Source organism: Oryza brachyantha, chromosome 2, assembly GCF_000231095.2.
Source record: "Oryza brachyantha chromosome 2, ObraRS2, whole genome shotgun sequence".
NCBI lineage: Eukaryota > Viridiplantae > Streptophyta > Magnoliopsida > Poales > Poaceae > Oryza > Oryza brachyantha.
The window spans coordinates 12,617,559-12,639,338 of NC_023164.2; the positions used below are offsets into that span (position 1 = coordinate 12,617,559).

Here is a 21,780-nt window from a genome sequence, read left to right on the forward strand (position 1 = left end):
AAAACAATTTAAAATCAACTCTAATATTACGTTTCAATATCAAATTTTGGCTACGACAAAAAAAGCCAACAAGTAAATAATAGAGTTAGTAATCTTAACTAATAGATAATCACCATGTAAATGGTTTCATAAGTTAATTAATCATTTGCTTTGAAAAAATAAAATAAAAATCAAACCGCATGGTATATAAATATAAATTATTTTGCCCTCTTTCGGCTAAGGCCCTAGACGGTCTTCCCTCCTAACTAGGCCCTCAGCCGGCCCTAAACCCTAAAAACCTAATTTGGAGGTTCTACGACAAACATATAGTTTGCAGGGTTGGTTCGAGACGAATGTAACACATAAATCTTAGCATGGATTTAAGCGTCAAATAGCATGAAATTTGTCCAAATCTACCGTCTGTTGTATAACAAGACCACTATAGCTATTCAGGGCTTTTCTTTCGAACGGAGAGAAGAATTAGCAAAATTTTAGGTCGTGTTTGGTTGGGTAGACATCATGGATGGGAAATGGTCGTCCAGTTTTTTTATATGTTTGGTTTGTGGACAGAACTGGATAGGACGGCTCAGGAAGGGAATATTATATGAAGATGCTAGATGGATGTATCTGACCAAATTTGTTAGATGAGCTCATCCGTCTTCATTAACAATGATGGTTACTGATTGTTTAGCAATAATTACCGTGTTTTGTTATTAATTAGTAATTACCAATTTTGAATTAATGTTAATTAGTGATGATAGATATATTTCATTGTTAATTTGTGCTACCTCCATGCCTAAATATTTGATGTCGTTGACTTTTTAATGCACGTTTGTCATTCGTCTCATTAAAAAAATTTACATAATTACTAATTATTTTTTATATCATTTTATTTATGGGTAAATATACTTTTATGCATATATATAACTTTACATTTTTTTAAAAAAATTAAATAAGACAAATGGTCAAACATGTATAAAAAAGTCAAACATTTAGGGACATAGGGAGTAATAATTAGGATAAAATATATGTTGATTAATTGTTATTATTATTTATTCATAATTAAATATGTCCATTCCATCTAACCTTCTCCATCCAATCAAACAAAACATTGAATCATTTTACATATCCAACCAAACATAAATCTAAATCACCATATCGATGATTATATCTCATCCCACCTTAACCACCAACCAAACGAAGCTTAGTGAATTTAATTCAGTTCTTTTAAAGGTACTCTAAAAATCTCTCCATTCGATAAAGCCGTCACGCGAAACAAGCAGAGCCATCTCCGTCCAGAAACGCTCGCAGCTAAAGGCCGTTTTCCCAACGTCTACGGAAATTCACAACTCCTTTGGCATATAGCGAATTCCCAAGATTATCACACATTTCAGGACAATTTCTCTAAAGATCCTCCAAAAATCTCTCCATGAAAAAAAGGCCACACATCTGGCCAAATAGAAGGAACAAAGTCATCTCCGTGCACCGACGGTCTGACGCGAATCTCCTCCTTCCACAAACCTTTTCCATTGCGCCCAGCTGTCCATTCCATCTAAGCCCAGGCTGACGCAAAAAATAAATAAAAATCTGTAAAAAAAACGAGTATTAATTAAATATTTAAAATCGAGTAAAAAGACGAATTTAAATTAAAAAAACACATGCTTTTATTGGCGCCGTTAACCATGGCGCCCCCACGATTCTATCCTCGAAGCCGCGCCTCCTCACCGTTCGCTTCCATCCGCTCCCTCCATCCTCCTCGCCGTCGACATGGCCGGCGCGGTGGCGGCCGCCGCCGTCGCTTCCTCCTCCTCCAGCTGTGCCGCCTCTGGCCGCCGCCACCACCGCCAGGCCTGCTTCGTCGTTGTCCCCCCTCGGCCACCGCGCGCCTCCCCCGCCGCGCTGCTCTGGCGGCGCCCGCGGCGGGTGGCGCCCACCACGTTCTGCTCCGCGCCGTCTCTTGGCCGCGTCGGGTGGCCGCGCCGGGACCGGGACGGGGCCGCCAGCTGGCTGCTGTCGTTCCGCGCGGGCCCCGCCTCTTCCCCGTCGTCGTCGTCGTCCGCCGGCGACCCTTCCCAGGCTCTCTCGGCGCTGCTCCCGCTCGTCGTCGCGGCCACCGCCGTCGCGGCGCTCGGCAACCCGGCTACCTTCTCGTGGTGAGATGGCCGAGTCAGTCAAAACCCCTGGAGTACTGGGCGCTTCACTTTCGCCTAATCCTGCAACAAATTCTCACTTGGCAGGGTCTCCAAGGAGTACTACGCCCCCGCGCTTGGCGGCATCATGCTCTCCATTGGCATCAAGCTGTCCATCGACGACTTCGCCTTGGCCTTCAAGAGGTCAAGCTCTGCATTCCACTGCCCATGTCCTGTCTAGATGATCACCATCTTGATTGTGCATCGGCTCGTTCATCTCATTGCTGCTTCCATTGTGTGCCGCGGTTCTGCAGGCCGGTGCCTCTGACGATCGGCTACGTGGCGCAGTACATTCTCAAGCCGGCGCTGGGCGTGCTGATCGCGAGGGCCTTCGGGATGCCGTCGGCGTTCTTTGCAGGCTTCGTGCTTACTTGCTGCGTCTCCGGTGCGCAGCTGTCGAGCTATGCTAGCTTCCTGAGCAAAGGGGATGTTGCATTGAGTATCCTGCTGACAAGCTGCTCGACGATATCTTCGGTGGTCGTGACACCAGTTCTCACTGGATTGTTGATTGGTTCTGTGGTTCCTGTTGATGGGATCGCCATGGCGAAATCCATTTTGCAGGTAATGATACGCGTTTCTGCTTGGCTTCTCTGCGACTGTGATGAAACCATTCACATTTTGTGGTTATGTACTTATGCCAGTTTGCGATTTTTCGATTACCAGGTGGTTCTTGTTCCCGTGACACTAGGCCTTCTTCTGAATACTTACGCAAAAGCGGTTGTGAATGTCATTCAGCCAGTAATGCCATTTGTTGCTATGGTGTGCACATCGCTTTGCATTGGAAGCCCTCTTGCTATCAACAGGAGCATGATCCTATCGTCAGAAGGATTCCTGTTACTCCTCCCCATAGTGACTTTCCACGTTGCTGCCTTCATTGTGGGTTACTGGGTTTCCAAGTTGCCTATGTTGAGGTAATTCTTTGATGCTAAAATCCTGTTTTTATCGGTGGTTAAATTATTAATGCTGTCAGTCTAATGTCAGTAACAAAGTGCTCAGTAAAACAAAATTGTGAAATTTGTTATGCATACATAACTTCATGTTCCCTTTTTGTGTGTTTCATGTCTTCTGAAGTTTTGGTCCTCCCTTGATAGTAGACCATGTTTTAACAAAACTATTATTCCATCGACCTGAACTATTTTGAAGAAGTGAGCATATATTTTTTTTCCATAATGATCGAGACTGAGAATATTTTCAAGAAATGTATAGTTTTTCTCCACCATTTTCCTAAACGATGGCATTGACTCACTTTAATCACTTTCCTGATTTACAACCAGTTATATATAGCATCTGAGAAACTTTATGTTCTCTGTGGTAAGCTGAACTAACATCACATGACCACTATTACATTGCATTCTGTTATTGGAGGATAAAATCCAGAATTCTTGCAGACACGTATACTTCGGAAGGGCCTTTATGACCTCTTTTTAATTCCTTTGGATTCCTACACAGGCAAGAAGAGCCCGTTTGCAGAACTATTTCAGTATGTACTGGCATGCAGAGTTCCACCCTCGCTGGACTTCTTGCTTCACAATTTCTTGGAAGTAGTCAGGCGGTTCCTGCAGCATGCTCTGTTGTTATCATGGCCATATTTGGTTTGACTCTTGGATCATACTGGGGAAATGGTTCGCGAATCAGAGATATCGGTTCGAGATTTTATCCACAAGCTTCTGCAGGTGTGAGCTCATGATAAAGTTTTGAGATTTGGCATAAGATTTGTTTTATGGGCTTCCCTGGCAAGTTCCAAAACCCGCTGACCATTGGAGTCTGGAGTTCACAGAAGACATCCTGCCGTGCAAGCCTCCATAGCTACAAGGGAGGAGCTACAGGCTGTGGTTTTTCAAGATATGCAGCAATAAGAGTGACATTACTACAAGAACCTACATTCATAAGATGAGGAATGCTGAGATGGCGTAGGCGCGTAGCCATCAAATTATACCTTGGTATCATACCATATACTGTAGATTTCAGGTAGTGCCTCCTCAACTCCTTGTAGAATGTAGATATTAGATACTACACGCCCTCAGCATTCTTATACTTGTTTAAAAAAGATTTTGTATGTGGAATATCATTGTTCGCCATTCCTCTCAAGATCAACCAGGAAGTACCTTTTTGTGGTGATTTTTTTTTTTTTGCTCCAGTATTTGTCCCAATACAGTTCAAGTGTTTATTACCTCCTATGAAGTGATGTTAGTCATGAAAAACCTCAGTGATGAAATATGCATAAATGTAGACGAAAACAGAAAAGAGTCCTGGCAATAGGTATAAACGCAAAACATCTGGTACACTAAATTCTGGTTCTTGCGCAACGTAAACCTGAAATTTCATATATATGTTATATTTTGATGTGCAAAATCAAACCTTTCATATTATATCTGATCATATATATGTTATATTTTGATGCGCAAAATCCAGTTTGTTCTGTTCCTGAAAATATCTGATCATAAATGTTTTGACATTTTTCTGTAAGAACAAGAAACGTACCAGTGTGATTGTGTTTGTCCCTGTATGAATTGCCTGTCCACAAGATATACTATGCGGTGCTCCTTGCAAGCAGAGTCACACACTGTCTGGTATGGCATCAGCTGCGAGTGCCACAAGTTACAGGTAGAGTCCAGTTACGATTGGATCTCCATTCCGGCCTATTCCACTGTCGTTTTCAGTAGACACGAGCGGTCCATTTCTTCAGTTTGTCGCTGAATGCAGGCACGTCGTTCGCGTGGGCACTGACAGTAACAGCCAGCCACGAAGGCTAAGATATTTTTCAGATGCCGTGTTAAGAGTTCGTAGGATCTATTGGAATTCATGTATTACTAGCAAGCAAAATACCCATGTTTTACTATAAAAATATATTACAAAATGATATATTCTCTCTGTTTAACAACGTAAGACTTTTTAGCATTGCCTAAATTCATATGGATGCTAATGAATTTAGACACATATATAAATTATATACATTCATCTATGAATAAATTTAGGCAAAGCTAGAAAGTCTTACAATATGAAACGGAGGTTGTACTAATTTTTTTTCAACTATACTAATATCAATTGTTTAAATCAAATATGTACTATTCTATAATATCAGGAAATATCATGGGCTAATTTATAAAAGAACTATAGAAAGCAGTGCGGTGGATGGATTCATTGCCACCATCACTAGAAACATTTAAAGTAGTATAGATAACCTTGGAGAAATAGAATAGTTCTTACATGTTGTTTAGGTCGTTTAGGATTTCCAACACATGACTTTTATGAAATAGTTCTTCCGGTGAAGAATATTTCGGACAAGATTTAGCGAGACATTTAAAGTTTGGCGATCAATTACTCCCCTCATGTGCAAATGTTTGACGTTTGCAAGCTTAAACATGAACTAGTTAACGTCAAACAAAAAAGTTGGGTGGGAGTACTTCAAATAGCCACTTAAAAATGGTATGGGTTGACTTGCCTTTGAAAGCACTACTTGTATATTTTAGGTTACTATGGCGTTTGTATTGAACATGATTACATTTTAGTAAAATCTAGCAATGCAAAAGAAAGCATACAAACTTTAAAGGAGCAACATCTGGCCTTTGTATTTTGATGAGAACATACATAAATATTTTAGATTATCCAACAGTACACACTTTGCTCAGGGCACCAACATGACATTATTTTATCAAACTCAAAAGGAGAAAATATTAGGAAGGGAAAAATGAACGAGAATTATAAGTTGCATAAAATGGAAACTCAAACAACAGTAGACTAACATTATTAAGTTCATGCCCTCTTCACAATTGGTTGGTTTTGGCGGAGAGAAAGCTGGGAAAGCACATTTTCCATGAATTTGTCATTGTAGTCACCATTGATCATGACTTCTCTGAGATTTGGGGGAAATGACAGACCAGACAATCCATTGTTTTCAATATGCATACAACTCTTGACCTGCAGCAACTCAAGCCTAGGCACCGCTCCTTGCATAAAGCTTACTGATTTGAGGCCATCTAGATCAGCAAGCTCTAGCACTTGAAGACTTTGGAAAGTCCTATATTGGAAAAAGAAATTGAGTTTTTCCCCCTGAAAAGAATTCTTCCATAGTTGCAAAATGGCTAAATGTGGTAGCTTCTCAAGGACATCCATGGAGCGAGCTAGCTCCAGCTGGGTGCCTAGTAGCTTGAGTTTAGATAGATGTTGGATTTGGGCAATCCATATTGGCAGTGTAACTAGATTTCCACAAATTTTGAGGCTCTGCAGTTTAGCTGGGGGTGAGAACTTTTGATCCAGGTTGTCAAGTAAACCTTGCTCACCCTCTATTTGCAATGATAATGAGTGTAAGAGGGCAAGGTTGTTAATGACTGAAAGAACACTTTGGCTGTTTTTCTTGTTGATACCAGTCAATCCTAACTTACGCAGTTGGGTAAGTTTTTCAAGTTCTCCAAGGATGGCTTTGTTGGATGTAACATTAACAACACCTATTGTGTGTAGGACACTAAGCTTCCCAATTCCATCAGGAGCTTCAACACCTTCTAGATCTTCACCCAACATGATACTAGTTAGCAACACTTTGCCTTTATGGTATATGTCATGCTTCTTTACATGGTTGGTATGATTTTTCCTTGAGCGATAAGCTTCTACCATGTCCAATCCAATGGCAATTGATTCTTGCAACTTTTTTGAGAGATCTTTTGATTCTTTCAGTTCTGAAGAAGAGGTGACATTATCATTTGGTGCATTGCCAGCACGGAGGTACTGCAGCTTCTTCAGCTTGGTGATGGTCTTTGGTAGCTTGATGATACTTGTGCCACTAACATCCAACATCAGGAGGTCCCATAGGTTGCCTACTGAATCAGGTAGATGATAGATATCAGTGCATCCTCGCAATGAAAGGTATCTCAGGTGAAGAAGATTGCCAATTTGTTTCAGGTCGTGATCTCTCAAACCGGTTGTGCCCTCCAAATCGAGCACCCAGAGTAGCCTCATCTTACTGAAATCTAAAGATGATGATCTCCACTCCCCAAACACAGTCATTGATCTTACATGGGAAAGGTCCTTGTTCTCAAGTGTGTTCTTCCCAGCATCGCATGTGTCAGTTACAGAGAGATGTCGTATTGTATCTTGGTCATGAGAGCTCCCACCAACAACGAACCCATGGTTTTCTTCTACTGATATTGAGAAACTGATATGATGGATGAGACTATGGACTTGGTAATATTTCACAGTACCAACATTGTAAGTTGCTAGTGTTTTTGATGGCTGAATGACGCTTCTGTTGATAAGCTCTTCGAAGCAATTCTCACTGACTTCTTCTGCACTCAAATGACGAGTCTTACTCGTGTAACCTTCTGCAACCCAACGTCTTATGAGGCGTTTGCGCCTAATATTATAGCCTTTAGGGAAAACGGACAAGTACACAAGGCATAACTTTAAATGGTATGGCAAATCATCACCGGATGGTGCAAGGGCTGCTCTTATCATCTCAAGAGCTTTGTTCCCTGACCCAACACTGAAGCTATCACTTATCTTCTTCCATTCTGTTGCTGTTTTTGGCTTTGTTACCAGTAAATCGGTAATGTTGGTTATTGCAAGGGGATGCCCGTCACACTCCTTTATGATGAGTTTTGCTTGAGTTGTCATGTCAAGATCCAAATCAATGTTTAAATTGTCCATAAATACCTACAATTATTGTGAGAAAAATGCCAACACACAGAAATATTAAGGTGGATAACATATATTGTTTCTAAAAAAACTAATGAAAAAGTTGCTACGGAAAAATAACAAGATAAAATCAAATATTCCCAACAAAATTTAAAGATGTTATAATAAAAATGCAAAGACTAACATCAGAACAGTTCCATTCTGCAGTATTCAACTTTGGAAATTAATTTTTGTTGTGATATGGAATCCTAGAAACTGGAGATTTACAGTACTATGAATGAACTTTAAACAAAAAACTTAACATTTACTGAACTATATATGATTTTTTAATCATGAGTATACTTATTATATAAATTTCACATTTTATATCCTAATAGTTTTGTATTTATGATTGACAAGCTTACACAAGCAAAATTCTTTTTAGACCAGTGGGATGGGAATACCTTGTTCTTGAAGAGTGCAAGTGCCGCATCTTCTGCAAGACCTTCCAGCTTATGTATGTCTTTGCCTGTCATCGAGCAATGCTTAGCAACATTTTCTTGTGCTGTGGTGACTATGATTTTTGTGTTTGCTTCCACAGGCAAATGTGGCTGGATCAAGTCCCATTCTTCAGTAGATAATACACCATCAAGGACAAGGAAGCAACTCCTCTTTTGCAACACATTTCCATGAACACTAGAATCATCTTGTGCACCTAATTCCACGGCTAAGCTCGTAGCAAATTCATGGGGGCTGAAAGGATGCGAGATAGTGACCCAGGCACGCTGCTCAAACATGCTGCAGATCTTTTCGCTTTCATAGACGCTCCTAGCGAAGGAGGTCTTGCCAATACCGATCATCCCCCATATGGAGATAATCTGACGCTGCTGCTTGGAGTTCTGAGAAATAAGTTGGATCAGTTGAGATTTATCCTTTTCTCGTCCGATAAGTGGAGCATTCCCTGAAGCAGGTACTGCTGGTCTTGAGCTTGACTGAAGAAGAAGAAGAAAACATGAGAAGCACATAGTGCATACAATGTGGAAGGAGAGCTATTTTTATAAGGACAATGTTACGGTACCTTACACTATTAGCGATAGCAGTGTAGTAAATTTCTAATTTAATTTTGTATTTGTAATAATTATATTAAACATTGTATTCAAAACTTTGGTAATATATATTTTTAATAATTTTAACATGATATATGACATACAATTTTATGACAATGTTATATATTTTATTTTTAATTTTACCCCTATAAAATTTCAATTATACCTACTACCAGTGTATTATAATACAATTAGAACCATTTGATCTAAAGCAACGAATGACTCGTAATTTTTTGAGAGTATGTTAACAAAATCCTTTTATAATGCTTTCATTTTACCAGTAGCCAACCCGTACGTTGCACTGGCTACTTATTACATCATATACACCATATTTTTATCATATAAATAGTAGGGGAAAAGCCCATAATTATGTTACAGTTATGAGTTATCTGAGTATTATGTTAGTGCTGACTCGATAGTCTAATACGGTTACAATTTCATATGGAACTATATATTATTTTTTCGAAACGATAAAAGTATTTGTAATGAAAGGGAATAAATTTAAAATACATTTTGTGATAAAATGAACTATTTAATCAATGGTCAAAATTTTCTATTTAATAAGGGTTTAGATGGGCATCATAATATTGACGTAATCTCTCTCTATTATAATTTATTTATATTTTTCTATAGAATAAAATAGAAACACAGAGGCAAAATTTATAAACTACATGTTTTCAAAATACACAAAGCTTGAGATATTAATTGTCAGTTTATCGAGATAACTCCGCAGCCAATTTCCATCATTGTTGATCTATGTTTCAGTCCACAACTATAAAAGCAAGTAGAAGGAAAAAAAACATATGTGATACGGTACCTTATTTTCTCCCGTTATTAATTACAAGTGCATGTTGAGTAGGTTGTAGATATGTGAACAATATAGAACTTTTCACTTTTGTAGGGTTAATTCAAAATCATGCCATGGTGATTAATAGCTTTAATCGTGTAGACCTCGGATTCGTTAGAGGAAGGTAAAGTCGGAGAGGGAATTCATAAAGTCACTAATTAATCATTGTATGCATGTATAAAGATATATGTAATTTAATTTTATAAATGGACCATCTTTTTATTTTTTAACAATAGCTCCCATTTAAAGTTTTTAACTCAATTCCAAATATATAAACTTTTAGGCCACTCCACCTCTTAAGTTTCTTATGAGTTATAAGTCTAAACTTTTAGGTCACTCTATAGTTGTTGGCATGGCAAAATGCTTACCTACTACTTAAAGATGGATGGATAGAAATATTGTTTCTTTTGCATTACAGTATTTGCCATTTATATATATAGTAGCAGTATATACGTACTGCTAGCATAAATGATCCGAAGGTGTATATTGGTTTGATTTTTATTTAATTAGATTGTAGTATAAAACTTGAAATATCATATTTGTCTATTTGTACTATTCTATAGGAGTTTTTTCTTTGTAAATTCATATCATGCATCTAAGGCAGTATGAGGTGTGTTACCGACTTACCGTCATGGGTGCTGTCGTCTCTCGTTGTAGCGATCGATCCCTCGTATGGCCCTAAGTTTTACCGACTTATTTATATGCCTGCGAGTTTTGATTTTATCCCTTTTATACCCTTTCTGTCAATTAAGTATTAGTTGCTCGTTTAATTCTTTAAAAATGCTAATTTTGCCCATTCTTGATACATACATTTGTGAAGTATATTGTTGAAAGTATATAAGTTTGTTTCATGTGAATATTATATTCATGGTTTTATTGTGCGAGATATTATTCATAGTAAAGTTTAATTTTAGATAATGATAAAAATATTTTTTTCTTAAAGAAGTATATTTGACATTTTTTGTGTTGGAATTACAATAGATTCGTTACCCAAAACATTTACTATTTTTTAAATGCTCCACATACTTTTAATATATATTAAAATTTTAATGTACAATATCTGTCATACAACCAACTGAAACAAATTGCCATATTTCAAAAGGAACATTCCACAAATATGTAAATTTCTTACATGTTTTGTGGTAAAACTAATTTTTTACACTTTGTAACGGTCAATTATGGCAAGGGTATGAAAAAGATCAAGACAAAAATTCCGGTGTATACAAGAGAGTACTAGTAAGTAAAACCCAGCGGCACAAAAGGGATTGACTTAAGTTTCAAGGACACAGAAGGATTTTTCTCATCAATTTTCGTTAGGCGCATTGAAGTTGGATTGATTTCATAAATCAAAAAATTACTAAAATATTTTTTATTATGTAGTAAATTCCAATCATAGTGATGTTTATACTGATGCTATATATATATATATATATATTGTACCGTAAAAGTTGTCTAAAATTTAAATTGTGAATAATGATGTTTGACCACCTATAAGCAAGGGGAATATGAAACTAGAAAAAAACCCAAGAGATTGACTTCTGCTTATACCTGACAGTCAACCACACAAGACATTGATTCATATATGATGATCCAGTTTTATGTTTGATTGGATAGATGAGATGACTCATTTTTTTTGGGTTGGTGTTAACACCATATTTTGGAAAATTACCGTTGTGGATTAATGCACGATTAGAGACCGAGTTGGACCGGGAAAGGGGAATCGACTGGAGGAATAAAATAAAGATAATACGAGCTCAGCCGATAGAGTTTGAATCAGATAAGGATTGGAGTCCGATTGGACCCAGAAGCTTAGAGATAGAATCGGTACTAATCAGAGTCCGTGTAAATTAGTTTTATTTTTATCTTAGAGTTTGTTTAGGATTTTATATCTAACTAGAGTCCAAGTGTAATATGTTAGTTGTTAATATGAATCCATATTCGGTTAGGATAGTTAGATTCTGAGATATAAATAGACTATCCCGTGGTTTTGTAAAAAGACAATAATCAGTTCATCTATTCGACTTCGGTGCATCGCCAACCTTTTCGACAGAGTGAGCTCTCGGCGTGAGGTTTGTCAGCTTCGCAATGTAAGTTTGTCTTTGTCAACCCGTCGATCGGCTAAAACAAGACTGTCTCGATTTAGTTCGATCTCCTGCCTAGCTAGTCAACGGCCTACCTAAGACATGTTATTACTTTGATCTATTCATAGGTTCAAGTAGTGATAGGTTCTCGATCAAGTTCTCGCGAGTTCTCTATTCGATCGGTCGATATAAATCTGTTCAACTTGATTCTATCTCGGTTTAGTTCAATCAATCTAATTGACTGGGTTTCTATCGTCGGATTGGATCGAGTACTCCTGAGGGCTTAACGCTGGAGTTCTAGCCAGCATTATCCCAGGTAATCCATTGGTTTATTTATTGAATTTATGGATCTTCATATTTCCTACGGTTATATCGTACCTGGCTGCATACTGTCTCGGTTTGGTCTTATCTATGTAAGTTTGGTCCGATCTGTCTGTAGGAACCTATCCGATCGGCTAAGATTAGTAAATAGATTGATGTATTATGCTAGTTTGATATCCGATTACTTATACATTGCAATGTTTTACTGATTTCATGCATGATTACGATTAGATCTGAACTGTCTTGGTTTAGTCCCTTCTAGGTCTAGCGCAAGCATGCGTGCGTTTGGTTCTTATTGTTTTCTGTTAGTAATTACCATAGCATTCCGGTTTACTTCGAATTCCATGTTTAGTCTTCTATTGGATGTTGACTGTGTGCGATAAACATCAGCTTGGTCCGACCGGCTGATTAATCTTAAAACTGTCTCGGTTAAGTTCGATTTAAGATTAATTGATTGATCGAGCTGTTTGGTAATTATCCTATTCTTGATTCAGTCGATCGGATATATCTTCATCTGTCACCATAAAATTCATGTAAAGCCAGTCGTATAGCTCATCGGCTAGGGTTCTAAAATGGTATCGGTTGTCTGGCTGATAGCGGTTTAGGTCTAACTATTTTTCTGTTTTATATCTTATTAGTTATAGGATCAAACTGACTGGCACGCCCAGCAATCTAAGAAATTAGATCCTGTACTAGAACATTCTTATAAGTGATTCCTAGGCCTTTGTGTGTGATACGTTGTTATCATTTTCAGCGTCAACAGTTGGATGTATGATCAGTATATTGAATTACTAAAAAAAAATATTTTTTATTTTTTGTTTAGTTGTTGGATTTTAAGAATGATGAGTACGTGGTTTAATTCTTACGCTGTAGGGTATATTAAGTGTAGCACAAGTACGTACTACCATGGACGCGGTGGCAGTGGCACAAGTAGGAGTAGATAAAGTAATAGAAAGTGCATTGATCGGTTTAATTACCATGGAGGCGGTGGCAGTAGTGTCCGGATGAGATTTAACCGCGTTGTAGTATATCCCACAGCTCTGGTTGACATGCTCGATCTGGTTCCGCAGGCTTCTCATCTGCTTGGCGATGGCGTCTCGCGGCAGCAGCAGCGACTTGGAGCCGGCGCGGGACGGCGTCTCGAGGAGGAGGCGGAGCTCCTGGAGGCAGTCCTCGACGCTCTGGGAGAGGCCCCGGAGGCTCCGGAACCAGGTGCTGGCACTCCTGGAGCCGGAGCCGCTGCGCTTCTCGGCTGCCTCCGCCAGGAACGACTCCATCATCTCGAACTCCCTCTTGATGAACGCCACGTCCTCCTCCAGCGTGTCGGCCTCGGCCTCGGCCGCCGCCTTCTTCTTCTTGTTGTCGCTCATCCGGTGCAGCTCCGTCAGCGCCAGCGAGGCCAAGGATATCGCCGTCTTTAACGCCACCGTATGCATTTTTTGGGATTTCGGCAGCGCGCGCGCGCTGTGTTTCTTTAATTTGTCTTCTGAAATCTGAACTGTGCTTGTGCGCATTCCGGAGATGGCTTAACTAGGATGGCTTATATAGACGGACGTTGGTGGCCGCAAAAGAAAAGGAGAGAGAGAGGAGGCAAAGACGATACGGTTTGAATAAGAGCAATATTACCTTTCTTAATAATTAAAGGTACGAATTTTACATAGTAAAACAGTCGTATTTCTTAAGAATAATTCAGTTGGGCTAGCTTTAGCTCTACCAACAGTTTAGTGATTACTTATTTGCTGGACATCATCCCAAATAATTAATCAAATTGAAACTGGGAGGGAAGTGAATACGACGTATGTTATCCAATTGTGTCCTTGTGGGGTGTTGCTATTTCTTTCAAAATTTTCCATGGTCAACTTGAACAATAAATTTGATTGAATTGTTCGAGATGCTTAAGGTTCAATGTACATCAGCCCAGAGGAAGATATTGGGTTTAAAATTCCCAAATAATTAATCAAACTGACACAAGAGACAAGTGAAATCCAATTGTAGGGAGTTGTTATTCCTAAATTTGCCATGATCAACTTGAACAAGATATTCCTTAGATTGAACTGTTCAAGATGCCTACTGTCCAATGTCCATCCGTCTAGGGGAAGATATTGGGTTTAAAATTAAACAATCAACAAAATATAGGTAGGGGAAGGTGAGGTACATTTACATGAAAATATCCACCATAAATCAAATACAAGTGCCGGTTATCGGTCATATGCTAATCGACTATAATATAGAATATACTTGGGGTCACTTGTGTGGTAATTGGCTAAGTCAGGGGTGATCGTACGCCGGGAGTTTTATATAGGATAAATTCTCTATATACCGTTAAAAACTCACTCAATCCTTTCTATACACCTGAAACTAATCTGATAACTTCTATATTCTTAAAAATTCAACTTGGACCCTTTCATGCCCCTACCATTATATTTTTTTATTTCACTGTTAAGTTCATAAAAGTGTCTTTAATACCCTTGATGATTTAAGTTTGAATATAAACTTGAAAAGATTGAAGAATTAGTTTGAGTGCATAGTATGTTCATTTTATGTAACTAATGAGACTAACTAATTAGTACAGAAAATTTTCACACAAATTTTAAAAACAAAACAATGTACTAAATTAAATTTTATATTTTAAATTTAATAGGACAATTATATATTTTTTAATCGGAAGCACTCTTAAAAAATATTGTGACCATTGGTAGTCTTATCTTTGTACGGATGCTCCTTATTTTTATGAGCTTTAAAAAATAAAATAAATATTTTTTTATTTTATTATCTAAATAATGAATCACATAACAAACTCATAACTATTAATAGTCTAATACGATAAACTTTTATATTTTTAATAGTGTAATTCATAAATTTCTATGCTCATAGAAAAGGTAAAATGGTCAATTTTATAGCAATTAGACGATCAATTGACGGGAAGGGCATCGAAGGGGTCAAAATTGGTATAAAAGGAAACAAGTAAAATTCAGGGGCATATAATGGATTAGCTAAAATTTTAGGTGTATATAAGGTGTTATCTCTTTTTTATAAGCCCTATAAAAATATGGGACACAGTAGCTATGCCCAAATAAAATTGAAAAAATTGCAAGGATATCATTATAATTTTACAAAATTGGATATATATATATATATATATATATATATATATATATATATATATGTGTGTGTGTGTGTGTGTGTGTGTGTGTGTGTGTGTGTGTCATTATGATTCCACATGCGTGTAATTGACTTATGCGGGTACCACATGTCATTGAGATACCAATGACATATCTCCAACTTTACAAAATTATAATGACATGTTTGCGAATTTTTCAAAAAGTTTTCGCTTTATTCAAAAAAAATTGAGAAAATTTGAAAATATCTATATGAGGTAGATAATGGTCTGCAGATATGTTTGGTGAAACAAAAGGATGAAATAAACATTTTTATACACAGGAACAATGAGAAAAATGAATTTTTGCCTTAAAAACAGTCGGTTTTTTTGTTGATATAGAGCTGAGATTTGTGAATATTTTGAATATTGCTTGTGAGCTTAATTTGCAGCGTTGGAAAATAATATATGTACTTAAATTTGCAGTGACTTTAATGTGTTATAAATTTGCAGTGACTTTCATGTGTAACAGTTGTTGTTAATTATAAATGAATTATTTGTAACCCATGTTTGTACTTTGTAGTGAAAAGGTTGTAGAAAAAAAATGAAAAATATAGTTGTTAGTTGTCATATCTATTAATTGTGCTCTATATTAATTATCGATTATCAATTGCCGTATACATAATTGTTGCAATGTCCATAATTTAATAGATATCATACCAAAATTTCATTTTTTTTAATAATATGTCCTAACTATGTTACAATTATATCATATTCAATGTACATCAGTCTAGAGGAAGATATTGGATTTAAAATTCCCAAATAATTAATCAAACTGACACAAGAGACTAGTGAAATCCAATTGTGGGGAGTTGTTATTCCTAAATTTGCCATGATCAACTTGAACAAGATATTCCTTAGATTGAACTGTTCAAGATGCCTACGGTCCAATGTCCATCCGTCCAGGGGAAGATATTGGGTTTAAAGTTAAACAATCAACAAAATATAGGTAGAGGAAGGTGAGGTATATTTGCATGAAAATATCCACCATAGATCAAATAAAGTGCCGGTCTATCCGTGATATGCTAATCGACAAGTTGTGGTAATTGACTAAGTTAGGGGTTATGGTACACCGGAAGTTTTATATAGGATAAATTCTATGTATACCGCTGAAAACTCTCTCAATCTCTTCTATACACCTGAAACTATTCTGATAACTTCTACATCCTTAAAAATTCAATTTGGACCCTTTCATGCCCCTACCATTACATTTTTTATTTCACTGTTAAGTTCATAGAAAGTGTTTTTAATACCCTTGATGATTTAAGTTTGAATATAAACTTGAAAAGATTGAAGAATTAGTTTGAGTGCCTAGTATTTTCATTTTATGTAACTAATGAGACTAACTAATTAGTACAAAAAATTTTCACATAAATTTTAAAAACAAAACAATGTAATAAATTAAATTTTATATTTTAAATTTAATAGGACAATTAGATTTTTTTTAATCGGAAGCACTCTTAAAAAATATGGTGACCCTTGGTAGTCCTATCTTTGTATGGATGCTCCTCACTTTTATGAGTTTTAAAAAATAAAATAAATTTATTTTATTTTATTTTATTATCTAAATAATGAATCACATAACAAACTCATAACTATTAATAGTCTAATGCGATAAACTTTTATATTTCTAATAATGTAATTCATAAATTTCTATGCTCATCGAAAAGGTATAATGGTCAATTTTATAGAAATTTGACGATCAATTGACGGGAAGGACATGGAAGGGATCAAAATTGGTATAAAAGAAAACAAGTAAATTTCAGGGGTATATAATGGATTAGCTAAAATTTTAGGTGTATATAAGGGGTTATCTCTTTTTTATAAGCCCTATAAAAATATGGGACACAGTAGCTATGCCCAAATAAAATTGGGAAAATTGCATGGATATCATTATAATTTTACAAAATTGGGTATATATATATGTCATTATGATTCACATGTAATTGACTTATGAGGGTCCCACATGTCATTGAGATACTAATGATATCTTCAACTTTGTAAAATTATAATGACACGTTTGCAAATTTCCCAAAAATTTTGGCTGAATTCAGAAAAATTGAGAAAATTTGAAAATATCTATATGAGGTAGATAATGGTTTGCAGATATGTTTGGTGAAACAAAAAGATGAAATAAACATTTTTATACACAAGAACAATGAGAAAAATGAATTTTTGCCATAAAAACCATCGGGTTTTTTTTTGATATAGAGCTGAGATTTGTGAATATTTTGAATATTTCTTGTGAGGTTAATTTGCAGGGTTGGAAAATAATATATGTACTTAAATTTGCAGTGACTTTCATGTGTAACGGTTGTTGTTAGTTATAAATGAATTATTCGTAACCCATGTTTGTACTTTGTAGTGAAAAGGTTGTAGAAAAAAATGAAAAATATATTTGTTAGTAACTAAGTGTGTGGTCATATTTATTAATTGTATTCTATATTAATTATCGATTATCACCGTATACATCATTGTTGCAATATCCCTAATTTTATAGTTATCATGCCAAAATTTTATATTTTAATAATATGCCATAACTATGTTACAATTATATCATATTAATTATTTCCTATTATTTTTATAATTTTACACTATTTTTCTGATTTTCTCTATTTTTAACCTCGGATTGTAATTTTTATAGTGTTTTGCGCGGTATCCGCCGATTGGTTTCTTTCCCTGTGACGGTAAGGTGAACCCTCGTTGTCACCCACCTTTTTCCTCTTGTCGTCCCTCAGCTCCGTCAACACCAGCGTGGCCATGGATATCGTGGTCTCTAACGCGACCATTTTGTTTCTTTAATTTGTCTTCTAAAATGTGTTTGTGTGCATCCCCGAGATGCTTAATTACGATGGCTTATATAGACGTTCGTGGCCGCAAAAAAAAAAAAGAAAAGAAAAGAGGAAGATGATGTGTTTCGAATAATTGGGCTTTAGCTTAACCAACAGTTTAGTGATTATTTTGTTGTTAAATCTGTTATATGCTGGACATCATCCCAAATAATTAATCAAATTGACACAGGAGGCTAGTGAACACTACATATGTTATCCAATTGTGGAGAGTTGTTATTTCTAAATTTGTCATGATTAACTTGAACAAGAGAATCTTGAGATAAAACTGTTCAAGATGCATAAGAATATGTAAGTTGCTACGCCTTTAGTGCTTCCTGCTGTGCTGCGTTGTGTCGCTGTTGTTGTTTCTCTATAGTTGTATTAGATGTTCATCTTACGCTGCGTTGTTAAGACTTTATTGTTTTAATTAATCTATTTTAATTTGTCATAGTATATACTTAGGTTGGTGTTGGACTGAAATTTAATATGTCCTATTGTTTAGATATTCGTATAATTTCTGGGCATGACAATGTTCCACCTGATAATATGCAAACTCCACATGTGAAAAATACTCTTGCCACGTCTACAAATTTGTCTTCAAAATGGCGTGCAACACCATGGATAATGTCCGGTTCACCACATTGGTTTGTCCGTCAGTTTGTGGGGGAACAGCTTTATACCCAACTTATTCCACAAGTGGACTTTAGCTCAACCAAAAGCTCAGCGGTTAATTTGCTGTTAATCTGTTATATACAGGACATCATCCCAATTTTCTTTTGAACAGGACACCATCCCAATTAATTAATCAAATTGACTCAGGAGGCAAGTGAACACTGCATATGTTATCCAATTGTGGGGAATTGCTATTTCTAAATTTGCCAAGGTCAACTTGATCCAGATAGTCCTTATATTGAATTCTTCAAGATGCTTACATTCCAATGTCCATCAGTCTAGAGGAAGATATTTGGTTTAAAATTCCGAATTATCTTATCAAAGTCGTAGAAGAGGCAGGTGAACACTACATATGTTATCCAACAGTTGGGATTTGCTATTTCTAAGTTTTCCTTCGTCAAGTTTAGCACTAAATATGGTTTTTGAATAATTGGGCTTTAGCTCAACCAACAGTTAGTGATTAATTTGCTCCTAATCTGTTTTAAGCTTGCCAATGGGGTGGATTCCGATCCAAATCGAACTCACAGCACCTTCCTTACAAACACCTGATTAGTCCAACCCGCTCCATTTTATCACTTCTAAGATCCAAACCAAACCAATCCAACGAAAACATCAAACCAAACAACCCCAGCACATTTTGGTGAAATGGCTTTAATCCATTCTCAACCCATGAACTCAAACCAAGCAGAATCCAAGCTCATCTGATCAAAACAAGTCTCTGCTTCCTGCAGCATATATCCTTCTGCCTTGAGCTAGAAAAATTACGAGACAAGCCTATATGTTATATGCTGGATAATAAGGCATGCTAATGGGTTGAACTGGAATAGATTTAATGGATTTGTTTCATGTTCGGTGTTGAAAGTATAGCATATATATGTGTATTTCAATTTATTTCATTAATTAATCATGATATTGAACATGAAAAGTAATAGAACCATCTTAAGCGATCTAGACATGTAAATTAAAGCAATAGATAAATATAAGAAATATCATTGAAATGTACCAACGATTCATAACAGAGTTCTGAACTGAACCGTTCGTAGTAGTTGTTGCACGAACCTTGCGCATCGGCACACATTGATGACGTCATTGTAGTCAAAGAGAAAGCAGTCGTGCGTAGAGCTTCCCAAAAACCTTATTCGCCTTTTCCTAACGCCGGATGTCACAGGCAATGGTTCTAGAGACCTACACTTCGGATATCCTGGAGCACGCCGACGAGCAGGATGGAGTAGACAATATGCGACAATACAGTATAGAGAAAGAAGCAAACCCTAGTTTTTTTTGCTATGTGGAGTTATTGACTTGTTATTTATAGAGAGATCAGGATGGTTGATCAAGATGTCTGAGTTATCTCTGCAACTCGTAAGTGAACCGGATAAATCCACACGGACCAAATAAATAGGAATTTCAAAACAAACTCTAGATAAATTCTGTAAGATTTGCAGCAAAACAAAATTACAAAAAGGAAGCTACGTGGCACAAGCACGAGGAACCCATTTTGCGAGATTTTTAGTTTGAAATTGGATTCAGTTCGCCACGCCAGCTGCTGCCTCCACGCCCATCGCCGCGCCACGCCATTGTCATCTACCTGCGGGGCGCCAGTCAGGGTTAGGGGTCCATTGGGGTCGAGGCCATTGTTGACCAATCCGGCACCGACCTGTCTTGTTGCCAACCCTACCTCACCTACTCTTGTAATTCTACAGATTACCCGTTGAACTTCTTAATATTAAGAAACAATAAACTACTACATATAAAATCAAGTTAGGTTGGATATTCCTTATAGAAAAAGATGTGTAACTAATTTGATGGAAAACATATTTTTATAATATTTATTCAGAATATTATAATATAGTACATCCATTCCACATTATAAGACTTTCTGGCCTTACCTATATTCATACGTATACTAATGAATCTAGACACATATATAAACTATATACATAGATACATAGATGAATCTAGTCAAATCCAAAAAGTCTTATAATATGGAACGAAGAGAGTATGTTCTTTTAACCGTAGCAAAGCATGGGAAATAAACTAGTAGTTCTTACATGTTATTTAGGTTATTTAAGATACCTGTTAGGGTTTCCAGTAAATGACTTTTATTAACTAGTTCTTCCGGCCAAAAATATTACGGACAAGATTTAGCCAGTCATTTAAAGTTTGGTAATCAGTTACTTCTCAACTGCTCACTTACAAAATGGTATATGGGTTGACTTGGCTTTAAAGGTACTACTAATTAGATTTATTTTGAAAAAGACTTCTAATATAAAAGAGAAGGCTAAAGATTCAAATTTTGATGAAACGCCAAATATTTATAATCGGAGGGAGTATACGCTACGTAGTTGTGTGCATACAAGGCCCGTTGTGATGCATCCGGGTGCGGAGTTCAAATCTTATCTTCTCTATTCTTTTTTCACACAAAGCCTACACCGGCTTTTGCTTATTCAGATGTTGTTTCACCGAGACATATGAATTTACTGAGGTGAGCGCAATCAGTGTATACATAAACTTGTAAAACGATCATTTTGGTATATGAACTTGCGTAAACTGTGTGAATCAATACCAAAATGGTATGTCATATGTAAACTTGCTGGGTTGTTTTTCTTTTCATGGCCCCTGCTACTTTGGAATGGAACAAAAATGAGATTGATGGTTGGGCTTCTTGTTTGTTCCATTACCCTTTTCTTAGATTCCTCAGGTGAGCAAGGGCGGATCTAACATGGAGGCGGCAGGGCTCGAGCTCCCGCTACCCCTGTTAAAATCATTTGAGCCCCACGAAGACCCTTCTAAAATTTTATGGCAAAGATCAATAGAAAAGAGAGCTTAAACTTTATTTAAACTATTCAAACCCACATAATCTCATTGGCTAGATCCACGACTGCACGTGGGGATGCGGGGGATGGGTGGAGAAAGAGGATAGACAATTCTTTTATTGGGGCACTAGAAAATTTTGGACAATATAAATTGAGAATGAAGTCCACTTAACC

The 21,780-nt window shown here is 36.8% G+C and overlaps 2 protein-coding genes across 2 annotated transcripts; one reads left to right on the forward strand and one right to left on the reverse strand.

Annotated features, from left to right (window-relative positions):
- Positions 1-1,661: 1,661 nt before the first annotated feature.
- LOC102709906 (probable sodium/metabolite cotransporter BASS3, chloroplastic) lies at positions 1,662-4,330 on the forward strand. Its single transcript, XM_040520313.1, is given in 7 exon segments — positions 1,662-1,695; positions 1,698-1,721; positions 1,724-2,132; positions 2,217-2,312; positions 2,423-2,729; positions 2,832-3,079; positions 3,618-4,330. Coding segments are annotated over 7 exon segments (1,356 nt in total). The 3' UTR covers positions 3,856-4,330.
- A 1,591-nt stretch (positions 4,331-5,921) lies between these two features.
- Positions 5,922-13,644, reverse strand: LOC121053505 (disease resistance protein Pik-2-like). Its single transcript, XM_040520603.1, has 3 exons — positions 13,108-13,644; positions 8,240-8,767; positions 5,922-7,814 (listed from the first exon to the last, which is right to left on the reverse strand). The coding sequence occupies exons 1-3, from the start codon at positions 13,642-13,644 to the stop codon at positions 5,922-5,924; spliced, it is 2,958 nt and encodes a 985-aa protein (XP_040376537.1).
- Positions 13,645-21,780: the final 8,136 nt, after the last annotated feature.